We start from the raw sequence: 19,007 nt of genomic DNA, 5'->3' as shown, positions 1-19,007 counted from the left end.
GAGGATGGTCCATTTAACTGAAAGGATCTTTTACAAGGCAGACAGACAGAAGGCAATCCGGGAATGTTTTCAAGGACTTCCCATATTTCAGAATTATAATGGTGAAATGCCTACATCAAAATCTTAAACTCAAGCATTAATCAACAAAATGAAAGACTAATTTTATAAGAAAAATGTAATAAACCTCATTTTAAGAAGTTTTTCCTTCATTATTTTTTCCTTTAAAGGAACCAATTCTCCCCTAATGGTGATTATGCCACTTTGGAGTAATGATAATACTCAGACAGCTCAGTTTTAGGCTGCTGTTTTTAAAGTGAAGCCAAATCACTTCAAACGCTTGCAAGTTGAAGAGTAACTTTCACAAACTTTTCCACCAGTATATGCAAGTTAGCTGTGATATTTCAGATAGAAAGCATCATACTCTTGGCTCTAGATCACATTTTACTACTTTACTGGTCTACATACCAGCCTTTAAATTGCACCACCACCTTCTTCATAAAATTAAAAAAGCAATGACTTCAAATGAACCAGTGGGGGGAAAACTCACAGTTTTAGTGTCTGTATCAGCAATTTTAATGCCCTGCTCTAACTCCTGTGAAGGAGGGTGGATGAGGGTAGAGGGGTGTTGGTGTCCTACACCTTGTATTATCTATATTTCTGATATTGAATAATAAAAGCAGAATATATGCTATTTTAAAATAAAGTAATACCAATATTTTCATATTAAAGTAATATTATTAAAATTCTGACATTATACAAAAACTACAAACGCTACTCTCATACTTCAGAAGGCGGCACTAGTTTAAACCCAATCAAAGAGAGTCTTTTTACCATTTACAATAACACTCAAAACCATGGAAGTTGTATACACGTTAGGATGACATCCGTTAATAAATGATGTGCTTCTGAGAACAGAAAAAAAAGTTTATCCTATGTCCCTTTAATATCCATTTCAAATTGTCAAAAACTTCAGAAAGCTGAAGAGTGTGAGACATAACGGAGAGATCTTAGCATGTAAGCAGGAGCTAGAAAACATAGAATTAGCCCTGGCTCTTAAACAGATCCCATTTGCAATCTTGGACAAGTCAGAGCTACTTTGCCTCCACTGCTTCTCTTCATAACAGAGATAAGAGAGAAGCAGTATTCACATCTTTTCCAGAAATGCTGTGAAATGTTAAGTTTTTCAAACCAATTTTTTACAAAAAAAAAAAAAAGTAAACAAAACCCAACCCCCAAAACATTTACAGGGGAAAAAAATTCATTTTCTGGCCGCTGTGCCACTTTACTGATTATTCCACGCCTCACCCTCACAAACACTTTTTTCAAAGTAATGTAAGCAGTTGGAGGGAGGGAGAGAGAAGGGGCAGAGGGAAGGCTACAGCATGTCTAAGACTGGGATGTCACGTATGTATTGATTCATGTGTTTCAAAGATAACTGCATACTTTCTTCTGTGACCGCTACAGCATACATCAGCTTGACAGTGAAAACTGAGGGAAAGACCATTAAACAGGATCCTTACAGTAAACAGTAAGATGACCAATTACCCAAATGAAATTATTTTCCAATAAAAACAATTTTTGATCCTAATAATGGTGCCTTCCCCTCTCCTTTTCAAAGATAAAAATCAGGTCAGACACAAACGCTGTTATCTAACACACAGGAATAGCTCACTGAAAATGGTGGTAGTTCAGGACATAAATCAATATCAAAGCCAAAATTGTCCTTCAGTGCAATCATGTAGTTTTTCAATGCTCACTGTCACTCAAAAAAACCAAAATATCAACTGTAAAAACTAAGTGGGTTTATTTTAAGGACTTAACTGAGCTCTCATCTTCTGCCTCCTTCCCTACATGAAGAATGTGGGTAACCTGCAGTGGTGAACAAGTACCACAACAAAAGAATGCTGACTATTAAAGCCTGAATATAGTAATACGGAAATAATAAGTGGAGATGCACAGAATTATACCGCTGCGTTCCTACCCACCTAAGATTTTTCTTAGTTGACAGTTACGTTCCTGGTAAAGGAGGAACAAATTTCTATTAACTTCAATTGACATGACAGATTTCATTCCAGCCCCTGACACACACCTTCTGTACGATCTAGGTCCTCCACTAGTGTATTTGCATATCTGTTTCCAAACCTTTCCTCCCATTTTTGGTTTTAAACTGGATTACACTCTCTGAAGCAAGGACTCGTTCAGATTAAGGGGACAGACACACAGTGAAGGGTTCTAAAACTGTCTTGATCCCATAAAAATGACAGATGAAAAATGAATTACACATATTTATTGGCACTTAGCCAATTTTCATAACTTTTCTCCATTTTTCACCCAAAAAGCTAAATCATAGATTCAGATTGTACATAAACTGAACTCCCATAAGCAGCAAATAAATCTGTGAACAGCAACAGAACTGTATAAAAATAAACATCTAATCATTATAAAGATTCCTTTTTTTGTTGGTTACCCCAAAAGTATTTGCTTCTACAACAGTTCTGCTCATGCACTGCCAGGTTTCCTTGCACAAACTTGCAGTCCTCTAAGAATAACATAGTTTGACAACAAATTCTTGAAGAACATTTGACAAATTTTGCAAGAGAACACTACACGGAAGCCAGTCAGTGACACTGAAGTCCTAAAGGACAAGATTCTCAGAACTACTTCTTCGTGTATTATCTATACCAACGTGTGTCTTTATATGACTACCAAAGCCTATTTCTCGCAAGCCCAGAGGTATATTGAATGAATAAAATGACTAACCACTCTTCTATTTGTTTTTATTTCATTAACATCATTTTATTCAATAGTTCCTGGATTAGCCAATAAAACATACTGGGAAAAGAAGTTATTTCTGGTTATGGAGAGGAAATACAACACATAAAGATAACTTCATTCAAAATATTTATAAATCACTGGTATATTACTCACAAAAATCTTTCAGATGAAGAAACTAACACAAAAAAAGCCATCAGAGCTAGACAACTCTCAGTCCCTAAGTATCCATGAAGAACTACAGGAGGATCACCAATGTAGGTATCAAACCAAAAAGACAAATTATGGCTTCATCTGTACAGCAGGAGGAATCAGTTATGCTGTAACCACACTGCTCTTTATTATAATACAACCTTAGAATAGCATTGATCTGTTTTAATTGCAAAAAGGCTACCCAAGCAACAACGTAAACTACCCCAGATCTGGGTTACTCAATTTATTTCTCAGTTTTAAGGTAACGATCATTGTTTCAGCTTGTTCAGTTCAGGGGGGGTTAAACATTTTTACTTGGTAGATTTGCTTTTTGCACAATATTTTCACCTTCTTGGTTTATATTTATGACATGTTTCACTGAAGGTTGTTTTTAATTTAAGACCCGAACCGTCACTAACTGTAGATACAATGAAGAAATTCTCTACCTGACATTCCTGAGAAGACACCAATCATAGAACCTGGACAAGGAAAAGCTGGTTGAAAAAAAAAAATTACCTAGAGATTTAATTAAAGTTCAGACACTCAAGACCCTTTTCAAAACATAGCGAACAGCTATCTGGTACCAAGATAGTATAGTACGAATCACTGTACCTCATTATTTTTCCCTAAAAAGGAAAACAAAACCAAATAAAACTCCCTCAAAATGCCTGTTTCTGAAGGACAAAGGCAATTAACAGAGGGTGAAAAAAAAATTCCAATGACAGTGTATTAGAGTGGTAATGGAATTTAAAGAGGCCATACACATTTAGTTACATTTCCTAAATTAGGGCTTAAAACCAACAAGAACTGTAGATTCCTCAGATTTGTTCAAGATTAAATTTACCCTAGGTTGAGAACATCCTGTGAGCACTACAAAGCTGGACTAATTTCCCTTCTCAACATATGCATTTGTAAAGACAGGAATCCTTGTAGATTTTAGCTTGGAAGAAGAAAATAGAATGCCACGAATAGAAACATGGTATTGGCTTCCTTGTGGCACACAGTCTACCCAAAAACAGGCACAGACATGCTGCCTTCAGCCTTCATACATTCATTGTTTTGAACGAAAGAACATTCCTTTATTTCTACCTATCCTGAGCTCTAAAACTAAAAATTACCCATAACAATTGTACACAGACTTCTTAACTTAATCCAAGAGATGGTTCTAAATAATAATAATAAATAAAATACTCTTTATCTGTATTATTGTTATGTTCACACACAAGTCAGTCACCCAGTATCTCAATGACAGTTAATGAAACTGAAAGCCTAATTAGCAAAATGAGAGGAATAACCCCAGCATTCTGGCCCACCTCCAATATGAATAATTGCATCTACCTATGCAAAATCCCCCTTGTCATTTCAATTAGGCGAGATATTCCTCATATCCTGCTCTTAAATTGCTGGGTATTGTTTACAGCGTTATTGTAAAAGCTACTGCGTTCTACTCAGGATATAGTTCATTTTGATAGCAGCAATGTGGCCATTCCTACGTGTTTAAGTTATTTTGTTTTAAAAGCCTAGTGCTTGCAAAAAGGCTTTCTGCTGTCAAAAAAAAAAAATCAAAAAAAAAACCATGAAAAAAAGTATAAAATCCGCATAGAACACCTTAACAGGTATTGAAGTACAAAAATAAGTCAAGCTGCCACCTTATCAGACTAACATACCTCTGAATGTCTCAGAAATCAAGCCAAAGCTAACGCCTCTCCCAGCTGACTGCAACATCCTACCAATACGTTAAAACACCCTTCTAAAAAACTTATACATACACACATCAAATTTAACAAGGACGAGAATGAAGTCAGCCACCAATTAGCCTCCAAAACAACAGTTGCACCCATTTCTATGCCTTGCTTCCCTGGGCACACCCTGAATACCTGTTCCCCAGAACAGCTGCTGATTCCTCATCACTTGGATTTTTGTCTCACTCCCTCACCATCCCCAAAATTCCCTGAAAAAGCGTAAATATTGGATTATAATTTATTTAAAATTGTTCATCTGACTAAAAAAAAAAGAATTCCTACATTAAAAAGGATATAAAGCTTTGGTAGGTTTAATGTTGACTTAAAAAGGGACATCTGGGGTTTATTATTGCTCCACCCTATCAGCTTTATTCCTTTCCCTTTTTTTGCTCTGAACTGCCACTGAAATGGTTATTAATAAGTAAACTCCTGGATACTTGCAGCCCAGAGTCCTCTTATTGTGCACTACTGGTTTAACTCTATCCCTTGAAAGATAGTTTACAGAGACTATGAAATCCACTTAGAAAAGTACTTACTGTTTTTAGTTATGACAGCTAAAAGATACCTTTTATTTAGGTAAATACGCAAGCAGATAACTGCATCAAAAATGCAGATTAACACTAACTGTACTTAGTATTTCATGTAACATTTCAGTAAACGCATCAGTGATTTATTGCTCTACTATGGCAGTATGGAAACTTCCACAATAAAATACAGGCCAGGAGTGAAAAGAGCTGTAAATCCATTAAAAAAAAAAAAAAAGTTGCTTTTTTCTTGCCCTGGCCTCCTAGGACTGTAAATCTGAGGCTTTCTTTTCGCTAAATTGTCTTTTTTCAAGGATTACCAGTGTTATAAATACCTTTGCCTTCCACTGACCTGACACATTTTCTTCTGTAGACTCACTTCCTGTGGGAAATGTTACATCAAAAATCACACACCAACTGTTAGAATTGCAATCACTGCTGCACTTCTGTTAATACAGCTTAAAAAGCAGTAAGAAGAGAAGAGCTTTCACTTCATCATCATATTCCTTAAAAGGAATATCACTCTTGCATGGGAGATAGTAACATGCATATTGAAATTTATTTCAAAATAGAGTAGAAAATAATTTCCATTAAGTAGACCTGCTGGGGAAAAAGCTGCACACACCAATGATTAAGCTTAAGTGTGCATCTGTCCTTTAAATACGCATAGCGGTAATAGCTCAGATATAGCAGTTCAAATCATGGCCAGCTTTGCTACGTATACAAATTTGCATCAGGCAACGCTAAAGTCAGAAGCATCTTGGATAAGTTTAGAGAAGACAAAGAAAAAATTGGTTGTAAACTCTTCTGCATTGCAAAGACCTCTTTTGTCTGTCAATCAACAGAAAAGTATTATTCCACCATCACAAAAGCCAAACCTTTGGAGGCAGTATAGGTCTGTGTGTTGTGCAAATGTGCAGTTGCTAAGAGGCAAATATGCTTCTCTTCTAATCAAATAGCCCAGCTCAGCAATGCTGCTGGCTTGGGGCAAGAAGCAAATTCCACCAGCCACAAACTTAGAAACAGTCTTGAATTATTTGTTGCTGACCGCTGGCTGAACCCTGTCCTGATGAGCACCATCACCATTAGCCACTTCTCAGTGTATTCCATCAACCAATGGCAATAGCAGCATGCTACAGCTCAGCCTGCAAGGAATTGATCAAACAGGGTAATGAGACTATTTCTTCATGGAGGTTATTTTAAATGAATATAAATATTTTCTTTCTACATAATTTGCCACAAAAGGTCACTGAACTCCCTGCGATTCTAAAGAAAAATGCCATAGTATCCCCTTATATATTTGAGTTAGAATACAGCCAACAAACAATTCTGGGCATTTTTTGATGATCGTGTAAATCTTAATGAGGTGGCATCGCAGACAATTGATTAGCGGCAACGTTTTATCTTCACATTTAGTTACGAAAAAAAAGAAGATTTGATGCTATTTTAGAAAATCATGATATACCTACACCCTCAAAATCTTTCATCAGAGAATATATTCTGCAAACCTAAATACTTACATTTTTACTATTACAATAGATAGTGCATATTTAGGTATGCTTGCCATACTTGGATACCATAGCCCTTTCTATAGACTCCTTCAACTAAACTCATATGTTAAAAATACCCACTTTGTATCAGAGTCAACTTACTGATAAGGAGACCCATACTCAAGACATCCCGGCTGTCGTCATCACCTTCTTAAAAAGACACCAAGAGATTCTTGACAATTAATTAGAACCAACTGCTACAAAAACCTCACCAAGGTCCTCCTTGCCACACATAAGATTTTCAGTCCTACCTTTTCCAGTACTGGACAATTTCCCCAGGGATGAGAAAACACATTAATATTGATTTTAATACCAGTTTAATAGTACTTTATTAACAAAAGCATTACACTAGGGTAGTGCCAAGACTATAACAAATAAATAGTACTTATTATTTTCCACCTTTAGGGACAATAATATAAAAATATCCCAACAGGCCAACTAGACATAATTGTTTGCATTTGAGAGTTCACAACATTAACTTCAACAACTTTAAGAAAAAAGTTACAACACAAAAAAAAAAACCAAACTTATATTTACACCCAGGGATGCATATGATTCATTCACCTGAGACAGTACTTGACAGTGGTGGTTAAAATAAAAGTTTCAGGAAGAGAAATAAATAAATAAACAAACAAACAAACAAACAAACCGGATTTCAATTAGTTAGTTTTGTCCTGAATAATAGTTCGCTTGCATAACAATAGAAAGGGCTTTGGATTTATTTTTTTTATTCACACCAAATATTCAAAGTTTTTTGGTTTTGTTTTTTTTTAAGCAGAATCAAAATGTGTTATCTGATATGCTGTTCTTTGTATTTTGTTGGGACCCTCAGGCTTTTTTCCCCCCCCTAAACTAATGTTTCTGACTGGTAGAGGAAATAAAAGTTTTAAAATAATTTAGAAATTAGTAACAGCAATAATAATTACAGAAAGGGATCAAAAGGATCTGCCTCCCACTCCAATTAAAATACCATTTTACAGAGCATTCTTGTCTAACTCTTTATCAATACTGTCATTATAGCTTGTATAGAACTTAAATGCATTTAAGACTTGAATAGAATAAAGCAACTCAGATGTGTTTGTTCCACTGAGCCACCATTGCTAGACTTTTTGGTTTAATTTTTAAGAAAAGTTGACAGAAAAAATAAAATTGTAGCTCTGTAGTAAAACAAAATAGCTTGGTTGGTTAGTTATTCCAAAACAAAGCTTGTTACATCTATTACACAGACCCTACTAATGCTTCTTGTTATGCATAATTTCTTTTAAAAGTAAAAGTTCCCAAGAACTAAAAGGAGACAATTCTACATTAATGTTGAAGATCTTTGAAAATCTCTAAGAGGACACAATGCTAGTACTATTCAAAAATACAAAAATCTCAGGAAACTATTTTAAACAAAGGTGGAGGAAGACAGTTGATATACAATCCTATTTTTTTTCTCAATTACGCCGCATGAAGTCCTAAATTCCTTAAAAACAAAACAAAACAAAAAAACACAGAAAAAAAACACACTACACCTTACAACACTAATAAAAGACAACGCTGACTGGGACAGGGGGGCCAGAAACCAGCACCCACTAGCAGAAGACATCTGATCAATGGACTAACATTTGAGAAAAATCTGTGGAAACAGCAAAGAAGCCAATAGGACTTCCAGTGCCAAGAAGCCAGATGGCACTGCTGGAAAAATTATATCTACAGACTGGCAGCTTGATCCCATGATTATTGCCCAGGGGAGGAGGAAGAGGAAAACAAGAGGTATTTCAGTGTGATGGAGTAAATCAATTATCACCAACTCACTATGGCATTTTCACATTATTTTTATACCACATTCTAAATATCGATCAAATAAATGAAAGCGCTGAAGATTCCAGCAACCAGAGACAGAAAAAAAAAAAAAAAAGCATGCTATATATTAAAAAAGGAATATGTACTTACATGCATCTCTATCAATTGCATCATATAGTCCATATTTCCAAACTAAATTTGAAGATATGTTGTGGTTAGTAAGTGAAAACAAAGCTTTTCTTTGGGAGGTTTTATATTCCACCTAAAATTCCAAATGTTATCTATACAAATTACGGGGGGGGGGTGGGGGGTGGGGCGGAAATATCGGTGCACTTCTCAATGTTATGACCACGTTCTCTTGTGTATTTTCAGCTCTTAACTTGCAGCTGTTTTACACATACATCTACAGAATAACCTTTTTGCTAAAATATTCCAAAAAGCTTTGATTAAAAGCTGTTAAAATGCAGTATTAAAGCTGGCTTCTGAAGAAGCTGATAGGAGAGAGAAAAATTATTCCACTTCTACTTTTATACAAGGAAAGCTGCTCTAGAAATCAAAAAAACCCAAACTTTTACCCTACCACTTTCATATGCATACATATTCAAATTACCAGACACCAAACAGAACTAGAATGTGTTACACTCTCCACCTGTAAAAAGGCAAGGTTAATTTTTTTTTTTAATTGGAAGTCAATGACAATGCTTCCATTAACTTCTTTTCCAGGCAACAGTAATAACAAGGCTTGTTTCCTCTATCCATGCTTGAGAAAGAGCACGGATATTTAAGAATTTAAGAGAAAGAGCAAGAAATGTATCTGTTTCCTACCAAAAAGACTTGGACCATTTTCACTTTGCTTGTCTCCATCCTGTTTTTGTCTTGTAGCACAGCCACATATAATACACAACCCAAACATCCTTCTGCCCACAATCACTCTTTCCATGCTAATCCTTTCCCCTTACCTCTTCAACGCAAAGTGGTAACGCACAACTGCAGATAACCTAAGTGCATCTTTGAATACACGTTAAGAGTATTTATACACCACCCATGTCCATACACATAAAATTTGACTCTTGAGGAATAAGCAAAAAGGCGTTTTATATGAAGACTTGGGTATCTCTGGCACATCTTGTGATGTATTTTCCATTAAGAAGTGTAAACGGCGTAATTATTCCTAAGGCAGCCAGGAAAATCTTGTTCAGATGAGAAGAGGTTTTCCTCCATTTCATAGTATGGGTACATTCATAATTCTGACTACCAGTGGTAGAGCAGACAGGGCTAAGAACCTCACCTGTCATTAAATGTGATAGTTTGTGGTGAACAGACTGACTAATAATTAGTTAACAAACTGTAGTAATAAATTTAGTCAGGAGAAAAGATGGCATTCAGCCTTTTTATGTGCTATTCTAAAGTTCCACACTTGTAAATAATCCAAGTAAACATCTATGAAGAATTACTGAGGAAACTATCACTCTAATACTGTCCAGTGACAGATGTCCAAAGGAAGCATGGTTCCTGCTGTAAATTTTCAAGCATACCTGCAACATCTTCTCAATAAGGGCAATAATGAAGTTGCCCATGTAGTGGATGTCAAAGATTTAATATACAACAAGGGTTTTTTTTCTTTGCAAAACATTTCAATAAACCTTTTAATAGCATTGGTTTTACTTTTCCATTCAAATTTAATCTCACAATTCACAAATATTAAACCACTGCAACCTCCATCTTATTTAAAAGGAAACAAACAAATCCACTAAGTTCATGTCTGGATTGCATGATTCCTGACAGAAAACAGGCCTGTTTTGTATTTTTTTAAACTCTATAGATACACTTTGCACCTCTACAGAAAATACCGATCAGTTAAAACACAGAAATAGCAACACAAGGGAAATCCTTTCTGTTCAGCAGGACTGACACTCACTTCAGTGCATGTAACAGATTGAACACATGCACAAATTTCTAATCAGCAATTTAGAGAAACAAAAGCCACACCAAGCTTAGTTCGTATTTTTATTGCAAGGCTTTCTTTTTTTCAGTTGGTTCCTATATCCAGACAGTCTAAAGCCTCATGCTTAATACAAGAACAAAATACGAAGTGCCCCAGAGAGCATTGTTCTACATATTTCTGATTTAGTCTAAAACAGAGAAAACACTATAGTTGTGTAGAGTTTGTTCTCCCTGAGATATTTGGAGCTACTTCCACAGCATATGTTGAAGGTAAACACATTTTCCTGTCATACTTGGTGGATATCAGGAAGGAAAAGATGCCTCTTGCCTGGAATGCTAAGCAGCAACAATCTATTGGAATTGCTCATCTCTGGAAGGGTACTAGAAGGGTACCCATCTCAAGGTGCCACTAGAGCAGCATCTGTCTGGTTCTGCTGGAGAATGAATAAGAAAGCCAACTTGCCACTAGTGCTTGGCAGGAAGAAAGAGGAATTACAGGGAAATCAGAAGGTAGAATTTCACACAGCTGAAAGAAAATGTTAATAAGGTCTGAAATCCATAATTAACAGTCTACAAAACACACTTGAAAAGCTTATCACACAAAGAGGCTGAAGGAAAACTTTCCCTCTTCCTTTTCATTTCAGCTATTTGTGACATAGAAGAACCGATCCAGAAATCCATTAGTCCAACAAGCTCAAATTTTCTGTGTTTTTTTTCCTCACCATAATATTGTTAGGTATCTTGAATAAAATTATCATCTAACATGAAAAAGAAATGGGTTAAGCAGATCATTATTTGTTTTTTATTGTGGATGTTGTGCGGCATAGTGGTGGAGCATACATGGATGTTTCGTTATTGCTCAGTCATTGAAGCAACAGAGATGAAATAAAATGAGCAACAAACCATGTCATCTCTCCCATGAGAGAAAGGTAAATGTTAAAACAACACAGGGGTCTATTGTTTAATAGGAACGTTTTCATCATGATAATTAGAAGTTCAAACGGTTTTGTATCATCAATTTGTACACACAGTTAACCTCCATGATGCCATTTTTAACACCACTATTGACTTTAATAGGGCCAAAATTTTACTTAAAACTTCAAAACTTCTGCTTCCTATCAGAAATTAATCCCATCTGGTTTAAATCAAAACTAATTAGCTTGGGTTGACATATTTCACATGGTTTTTGGGTTTTTTCCCCTTTTGGGGAACTTTTTGCTTCTCCAAAGAAGTCATGGCTACTATATTTGCTGCTATGGATCCTAAAAAAAAAAAAAAATAAAACACAAAAACAAACAAGCAAGCAATTCAGTTGCTTTTCTAAGGTTTCAACACCGGTTACATGTGGCAAGTAAGACTCTTCTCAGTCTTAAAACGTATTCATGACAAAAGCATAAAAAAAGGAGATACACTATTGTCATGTTTTATATGGACAAAAGGGAGTCAAATGGTGACACACTGTGAAAAAGAGTTTAGGGTATGTATCCTCTGCTAGCAAGTACAGGGAAGCACTGCAACACACTGCCCAAGGGAGTCTGAAGTTGCACTATCAGAGATTTTTAGGAAAGATGAGACAGATGCCTGTCAAAAAACATCTCCAGGAGGCTAAGGGTGATACACTGACTTAACTTTTGAGGTCCCTTCTGTTCAACAAGGACTCTATCTTTACAGCTTTTGACAATTTCAACAAAGTTAGCACCCTTCTGTTATTTGTTAAACAAACGTACATGGTCCCACATGCATCCATATCCTCAAACTAATTTTTTAATATACCTTTCATATTTCAAGTTCTTTAGCATGTTTTACTTTTCATTTTGTTCCATCAGCTTGTAAAAGATTTTATTCTGGGTGACATCTATACTGTCCATAAGTGTCTCAGCCTAATTCCCTAACAATGAATCCTTCCTCTGGCAGCCTCAGCATATCGCATTGGAACTTCTAGACTTTAAAATTCCTGGTTGAGGTGGAGTTGCTATTTAAGATTTCTTAGAATTCTGAACACAACATTTCTGATCAGTCATATTACCTTTCCAGCCAGAAATGCAGAACCGTAACACACTGCAATACGTAGTATTTCCTCTGCCATATAACATCTGTTTCAGACACAGCAAGAGTCTACTAAAGGCCAAGTGCAAGGTCCTACACCTGGGTCAGGGCAATCTGCAATTTCAATACAGGATGGGAGATGAGGCGATTGAGAGCAGCCCTGTGGAGAAGGACCTGGGGGTGCTGATTGATGAGAAGCTTGACATGAGCCAGGAACGCATGCTTGCAGCCCAGAAGGCAACTGTATCTAGGCTGCATCAAAAGATGCACGGCCAGCAGGTTGAGGGAGGTAATTCACCTCCTCTACTCTGCTCTTGTGAGACCACACCTGGAGTACTGTGTCTAGTTCTGGAGTCCTCAGCATAAGAAGGACATGGAACTGTTCAACTGGGTCCATAGGAGGGCTACAAAGACGATCAGAAGGCTGGAGCATCTCTGCTATGAGGACAGGCTGAGAGAGTTGGGGTTGTTCAGCCTGGAGAAGAAAATGCTCCAGGAAGACCTTACAGTGACCTTCCAGTACCTGAAGGGGCTTACAAGACAGCTGGAGAGGGACTTCTTACAAGGGCAGGTAGTGATAGGACGAGGGGGAATGGCTTTAAATTGGAAGGGGGAAGATTTAGATTGGGCTTTAGGAAGAATTTCTTCACAATGAGAGTGGTGAGGCACTGGCACAGGTTGTCCAGGGAAGCTGTGGCTGCCCCATCCCTGGGGTGTTCAAGGCCAGGCTGGATGGAGCCTTGGGTAACCTGATGTGGTGGGAGGTGACCCTGCCCATGGCAGGGCGGTTGAAACTGAATGATCTTTAAGGTCCCTTCCAACCCAAACCACTCAGTGATTCTAAATCATTGATGAAAATACAGAATTACCTACATACGTCAGAATAATAAACTACATATTTCCCAGTCACAATTCTGACAGTAACAAGCATCCTCTCAAAACAAAGTTGTCATGCCAAAGTCCAGTCTTTACCCATTTCCCATGCAGTGACGCTTAATTTGGAACTCTTTAGTACTGTGAAGCTAATAACTAATCTCCTAGAATAACTCACGTAAACTTCCAATGCTGTCATCCCCAAGACAACCAACCATCCTCTCCATGTATGTGATTATGATACTAGAATAGTGTTAAACCAATACAAGTCAGGGGGGGGAAAGGAAAAAGGAGAGAGAAGAGGACAGAAAAGCCCTAGCTGCATTTTCCATTCTCCAGCCTTTGCTAACCTAGTGGCTAATACTGATTAACTGGTTCAGTGATGGAACACAGTTTTTGCTTTAATATAGTGCCTCAAAAATAAACTCAGTGGGAACATAGCTGAGCAAAGCGGGGAAATACTTGTATATGCATTGTACATAAAAACAAGGTTTTACACTGAACGCTACCCTTCTTCAATGACAGTATTCAAATCTTTGTGCCTGACAAATAGGAGGGGGAGGAAAGAAAAACTTCATCAGTACTTGTACTTGAGACATAAAATGTCAAAAGAAGCAGAATGCAGAATTTAGTCACCCAATTTTTCATTCTCGCTTGATCAATCACAACTCAAGATGTAGTCTTCATGGAAAGGAAATACTACAGATCATGCAAAATACTTGACTCAAGCCTGCATAGAACTTTCAGTGAAGCTGCATGAAAACAAAGTGCTAAAACATGTTGTTTCATCCAAAGATTATACCAAGAAAAGCACGTTGCAGAGAGCAACAAATTCCCCCATTTCCAAGACAGCACTCTGATAAGTAAAAATACAACCTCTTCATTTATTCTGATTCATCAAAGTTCTCCAAAAGTCCTCTTCTGTTTGCTTAGGCCCTATCTTTCTCCACTTCAACTTTGGGGAATTTTTAGTATAAGATTCTCATCCTATTTAATGATTTTCTACTAAAAATGCGTATTTAATTCATAAGCTATAGCCAAACATGATACTTTGAAGAGCATACAAGTCCCCAGACACATTTTTAGTACTTCTTTCATTCTTATATGCTCAAGGCAACACTTCTAGACAGTCCACGAAAATGATGATGATCTAAATTATTTTATCATAGCATTCACTGATCTTTTTAAATCCAGTAATTACCCAATCAAATACTCCCTGCAGAGCCAAAGAGAAGTACCTTCCTCAGAACTAATTATTGACAGTATTCAAATCTCACAGTACTTACAGAATCAAAAAGTTTGTTCCTTTATTATTAATGGCATTTTCTACTACTGAATCAAGTTACCACACCATAAAATCAAAAAGTTTTACTGTTAAAAAAATCCCTTGAGAAGAGTACACTGTTAAATAGGAAACCTAGATTTAATGCCACCTTAAGAAATCTGAAAATTAAATGAAAAATAGTAAATTTTGCCTTTTTAATGTCTCCATCAAAAGTAAGTTTACTAACAACTTTATTTAAAGTCATACTATTTCAATTTTTAACTGTTTTGGTATGCTTTGATTTCTAATGGTTCAACACATACACATTTTCCACTACACACATTGTTCAAAATACAGAATGAAGGGGAGTAAGAATTTACAAGACATAACATTGTTATACAATGCACTATACAAAAACCTGTCATTTAAGTTGCAAGAAACGTAGTCATCAATAAGTGAAAAAATACCCCGCTCAAAAATCAATTATGTTGAGTCTTTTGTGTAGAGAAGTAGTACACCTTTCAGGCAACTGGTATTAATGAGCAGACATGGCTATAGAATCTCCATCTGTTTTTCTGACAAAGCTGTGACTACTCCAGTCTCTCATTGAAATTCCATTAATCTGGTGCACCAAGGACCAATGCGAAAATCAAAACTCCATCTAACCCTTTATCAGCTCACAATAACCTATAAGTGAACTCTGCCTGTTAGCATACAGCAAGTTATGATTTTGCTATCAATCAGGCTGTTAGCCAATAAAAAAAAAATACAAAATAAAAAATCAAGTTAAGAACTGAGTGCCTGGCAGTGCTGTTTTGTTTTGTCTGTCTTGTTTTGGGGTTTGTTATTTTGTTTGGGGGGTTTGTTGCGTTTTATCCCTCTTCCAATTTCCATAGGGTGTCTGGACATGTAAGCCTATGCATCATTCTCCCTCACTGTGATTTAATTGCTGCCAGCAATCAAGTCAAAGCATCACTGAAGTGTGCTTGAATTTCATTAGAAGATATAACTTATGCTACTTTCCTACAGTACCTAATAAACCATAAAGAAACCAAAACACATATGGCTTGAGGGAATAACTGGAAAATTAGGTGGCCATTTGGGAACTGAGTGAACTTTTGAACCAGAGGAACAGAGAAAAAGAAATATTAAAAGGAAAGACAGACTTAGAATGCACACAGAGACGTGGGGGTTTGACCTTTTCAGTACCTAGAAAATTACATTAGCATTATGAAAAATACATATCATGTTTAGAGTTTATAATCCATCAAAGTTTAGATACTTTGTTAGTGCCTACCATAAGGTAAAAGTCAAAAGGACAACATAACAATCAGATTTGACAAAAGGCCTTTAGGTGACCTGTGCTAATTTAGTTATCCCATACTTATTGTTAAATGGATTATCTCTCTTGTAATTAATACACCATTAGACAAAGGTCACACGAAAACTCCAGGATTTTACAACGCCTGTAATGTACACGTAATACACCAATTCTTTATCTGTTACCAAGCATGTGCCTTCACAAATTATATTTTGACGGTAACACTGCAAAGTCAAATTGTGATACTTTCAGAAGCTATATAAACCTCACCGTCTAATTCAAGTATATAAAGGTAAATGCCTGTTTCATGGCATGGGTAGCAGAAAATGTACATAAAAGGTTTCACATAAAAATATGAATGGACTCAAATAGAAATAAAGTACATCTCAATTTGGTTACCCAAAGTTAGGCCCCTCTGTTAATACCAAGAGCCTTGATCCTACACAAATGAGGTTTTACACCTGCCAGAGCCCTGCTGAACTGAACCGGTAACCATATGAGATCAAACATCTACCTTACGGATCCAGCTTCTTTAGTAGGATTTAAATACTGAAGATTAACAGAGTGCTAAAAACCCCCAAAATACAGTATTAAGCTTCAACAAACCCATTCATGCCTGTGAGAACTGAAACAAATGGCACCTCCGAGGATCAATCCACATCTTGTAAGATTCATACGTCGTCTAGGTAGCTAGACTTGAATGATGAACTACATATGTTAAAATCAAAATGGTCTTAGACTGACACACTGGACATTCAAAGAGGAGAACAGAAACACTCCTGCAAAAACTGAAAGCATTTACAGATGAATATCTACCACATTTTCTCAACTCTTCCTCATGCTGCACGCCCACTAGATAATTAAAGGGGATTTACCATAAACCAGGCAGACCAGAGAGGTAAAATCGTCTCAAATATAATAGAATTATACCCCCTATATTTCTGCCTAAACTGAAACAAATTAGCCAAGATATTGTTGGGCAGCTATTATACCTACTTCATAATTATAACTTCAAAAACAGGCTGAAAATTAATCTATATAAACTCATACGATGTTTCATATGCTCTTGCATCAGCATTCTTCAGCCATTCATTATTTAGGTTTATGAGCATTATCACTTCTTTCTTAACCATTTTGAAACAAATCTATAATCATATCTCCTATTAAACAGTCAAACAGTTTTGTCACGTACCCTTTATGTAATCAGCACCACGTTATTAAGTTACAATTAGAAATAATGTTAAGATTATGTTAGTAAGCAAAAATAGATACATGGAAAGTTGCATTCATCTGTAGTTTGGAAAATTAGCTTGGGTTTTCTAAAAGCCATATTCAATTTGACTGATAATTACATTTCAACCAGAAAGCAAAAAGGGTCGGTTTTATTTTTTTAATAAAGGGTCACACTGATAAAGTGCAACAAGCTCAATAAAAAAAAAAAAAGTGTGATTATTATTGTTACGCATTTTACAGAGTTCTGAATATAAAAAAAAATTGTGTTATTCTGAATCAGTGGTTAGAAGGTTTATCACTTATGCATGTACTTGACTTATCCCTGTTCTGCAATAGACATAATTTTATACCTCATAAAAGCAATTTATGTTTCCAAAGGGAATAATCTGGATAACATAAAATGTGGAGTGCTATGTTGCGGGAAGCATATTTTCATTCAGCAATTGTATTTCGAGATGGAGCTGCACAGTTTGATCATCATATCATGTCAGAAAACATCATTCACTAGTAAGTCTATCTAACTTCTAGTGCCACGAATTAATATACATCGTTAATTTATTTGTACATATACTTAATTTATTGCCATATATTATCCATAGAAGGTATTTATATTACATATACAATAAATGAACCTCAAAAATATGGATGCTATGCTAAAGCAAGCTTGTTAACTGTTGAAATATTCAATTGCTCATGTCTTCAGAACAGTTGCATTTAGCATTAAATTTAATGAATACAAAATAAAACAACGTGGAGAACAGCTATAGAGCCTAGATTTTTTTTTAAAGGCAAACTCAAATTTAAAATTTATATAATGAAAACATTTTACAAAAGACTGTCTTAATGGAAGGAAACACTGTAAGAATAATTAATTTAATATTTTATGAACCTATTTGGCATAGAATTTGCTGAAAAATATCAATCACAAACTGTTTCATTATTTATTAGATAAATAATACAGTAAGCCATTAAGTAGCACAATAAAATTAAGCAAGAATCTGATAATGTTGAATTAACAAATAATTTGTTACTACAAATATTCACATTGGTTTTAGCCACTGATCTATCTTTAAAAACGTATGCATCTAAAGAAGATGCTTTGTTATGGAAAAACATGAGTTTTGGGGGGAAAAAAAAAAAAAAGTATATTTGAGACAGCTTCACTATGCTCTAGGACCACTAGAGAGAGCTCTTCAGTTCCTTTAAAGGTTCTTGCTAAAGTGAAAAAAAAAAACTCTCCAGCTGTGCTGCTTATCTGTTTATCTGATTTCCAACACTAACATTCACATCACAAGGATCCGATTACATGAGTTTGTAGCAAACTGGCAAATCTAGTACATTCCAAGGTAAACAGTGTCACATACCATCAGAGGGTGCTTCATCCTCTTTATCGTAACGCTCGGATGCTATTGAGACGCTATCAGGAGGCAAAGAAAAAGAGCCTTCAGGCTCTTCCTCATCTTCCAGTTCTGCAAAAGTTAAATATACATAGATGGTTAAAACATTCTATCATGCAAACGCAGAGTCCAAAGAAAGATTTTCATCAGTAAGGAGGATACCAATTTCCACGTCAAACCACAAAGTCCCATTTCTCATGGATTCCCGTCACACACACCTCGTACGCTCAAGCGCATCCATCAGTGCTGCTGTGCTGGGGCTACCTTCAACCGGCTGCACGCAGGTTGCTGGGGTGGTTTCATAGAATCATAGAATATGACCCCAGTCCCAGCACTGCACAGCTGACAGCTCCTCACCCGGGGC

General features: G+C 36.2%; 1 protein-coding gene across 1 annotated transcript in view; it reads right to left on the bottom strand.

Moving 5' to 3' along the window:
• SKAP2 (src kinase associated phosphoprotein 2) overlaps nt 1–19,007 on the bottom strand; it is a 117,690-nt gene that overhangs the window by 75,887 nt on the left and 22,796 nt on the right. Inside the window, exon 4 of the mRNA XM_069860249.1 lies at nt 18,611–18,715. Within this exon, the coding sequence (XP_069716350.1) occupies nt 18,611–18,715 (105 nt within the window). The remainder of the gene's footprint in view (nt 1–18,610; nt 18,716–19,007) is intronic.

Source organism: Phaenicophaeus curvirostris, chromosome 6 (genome assembly GCF_032191515.1).
Source record: "Phaenicophaeus curvirostris isolate KB17595 chromosome 6, BPBGC_Pcur_1.0, whole genome shotgun sequence".
Lineage (NCBI taxonomy): Eukaryota > Metazoa > Chordata > Aves > Cuculiformes > Cuculidae > Phaenicophaeus > Phaenicophaeus curvirostris.
Note: the sequence above shows the minus strand (reverse complement) of the source record. Positions and strands in the feature narration are given on the sequence as shown.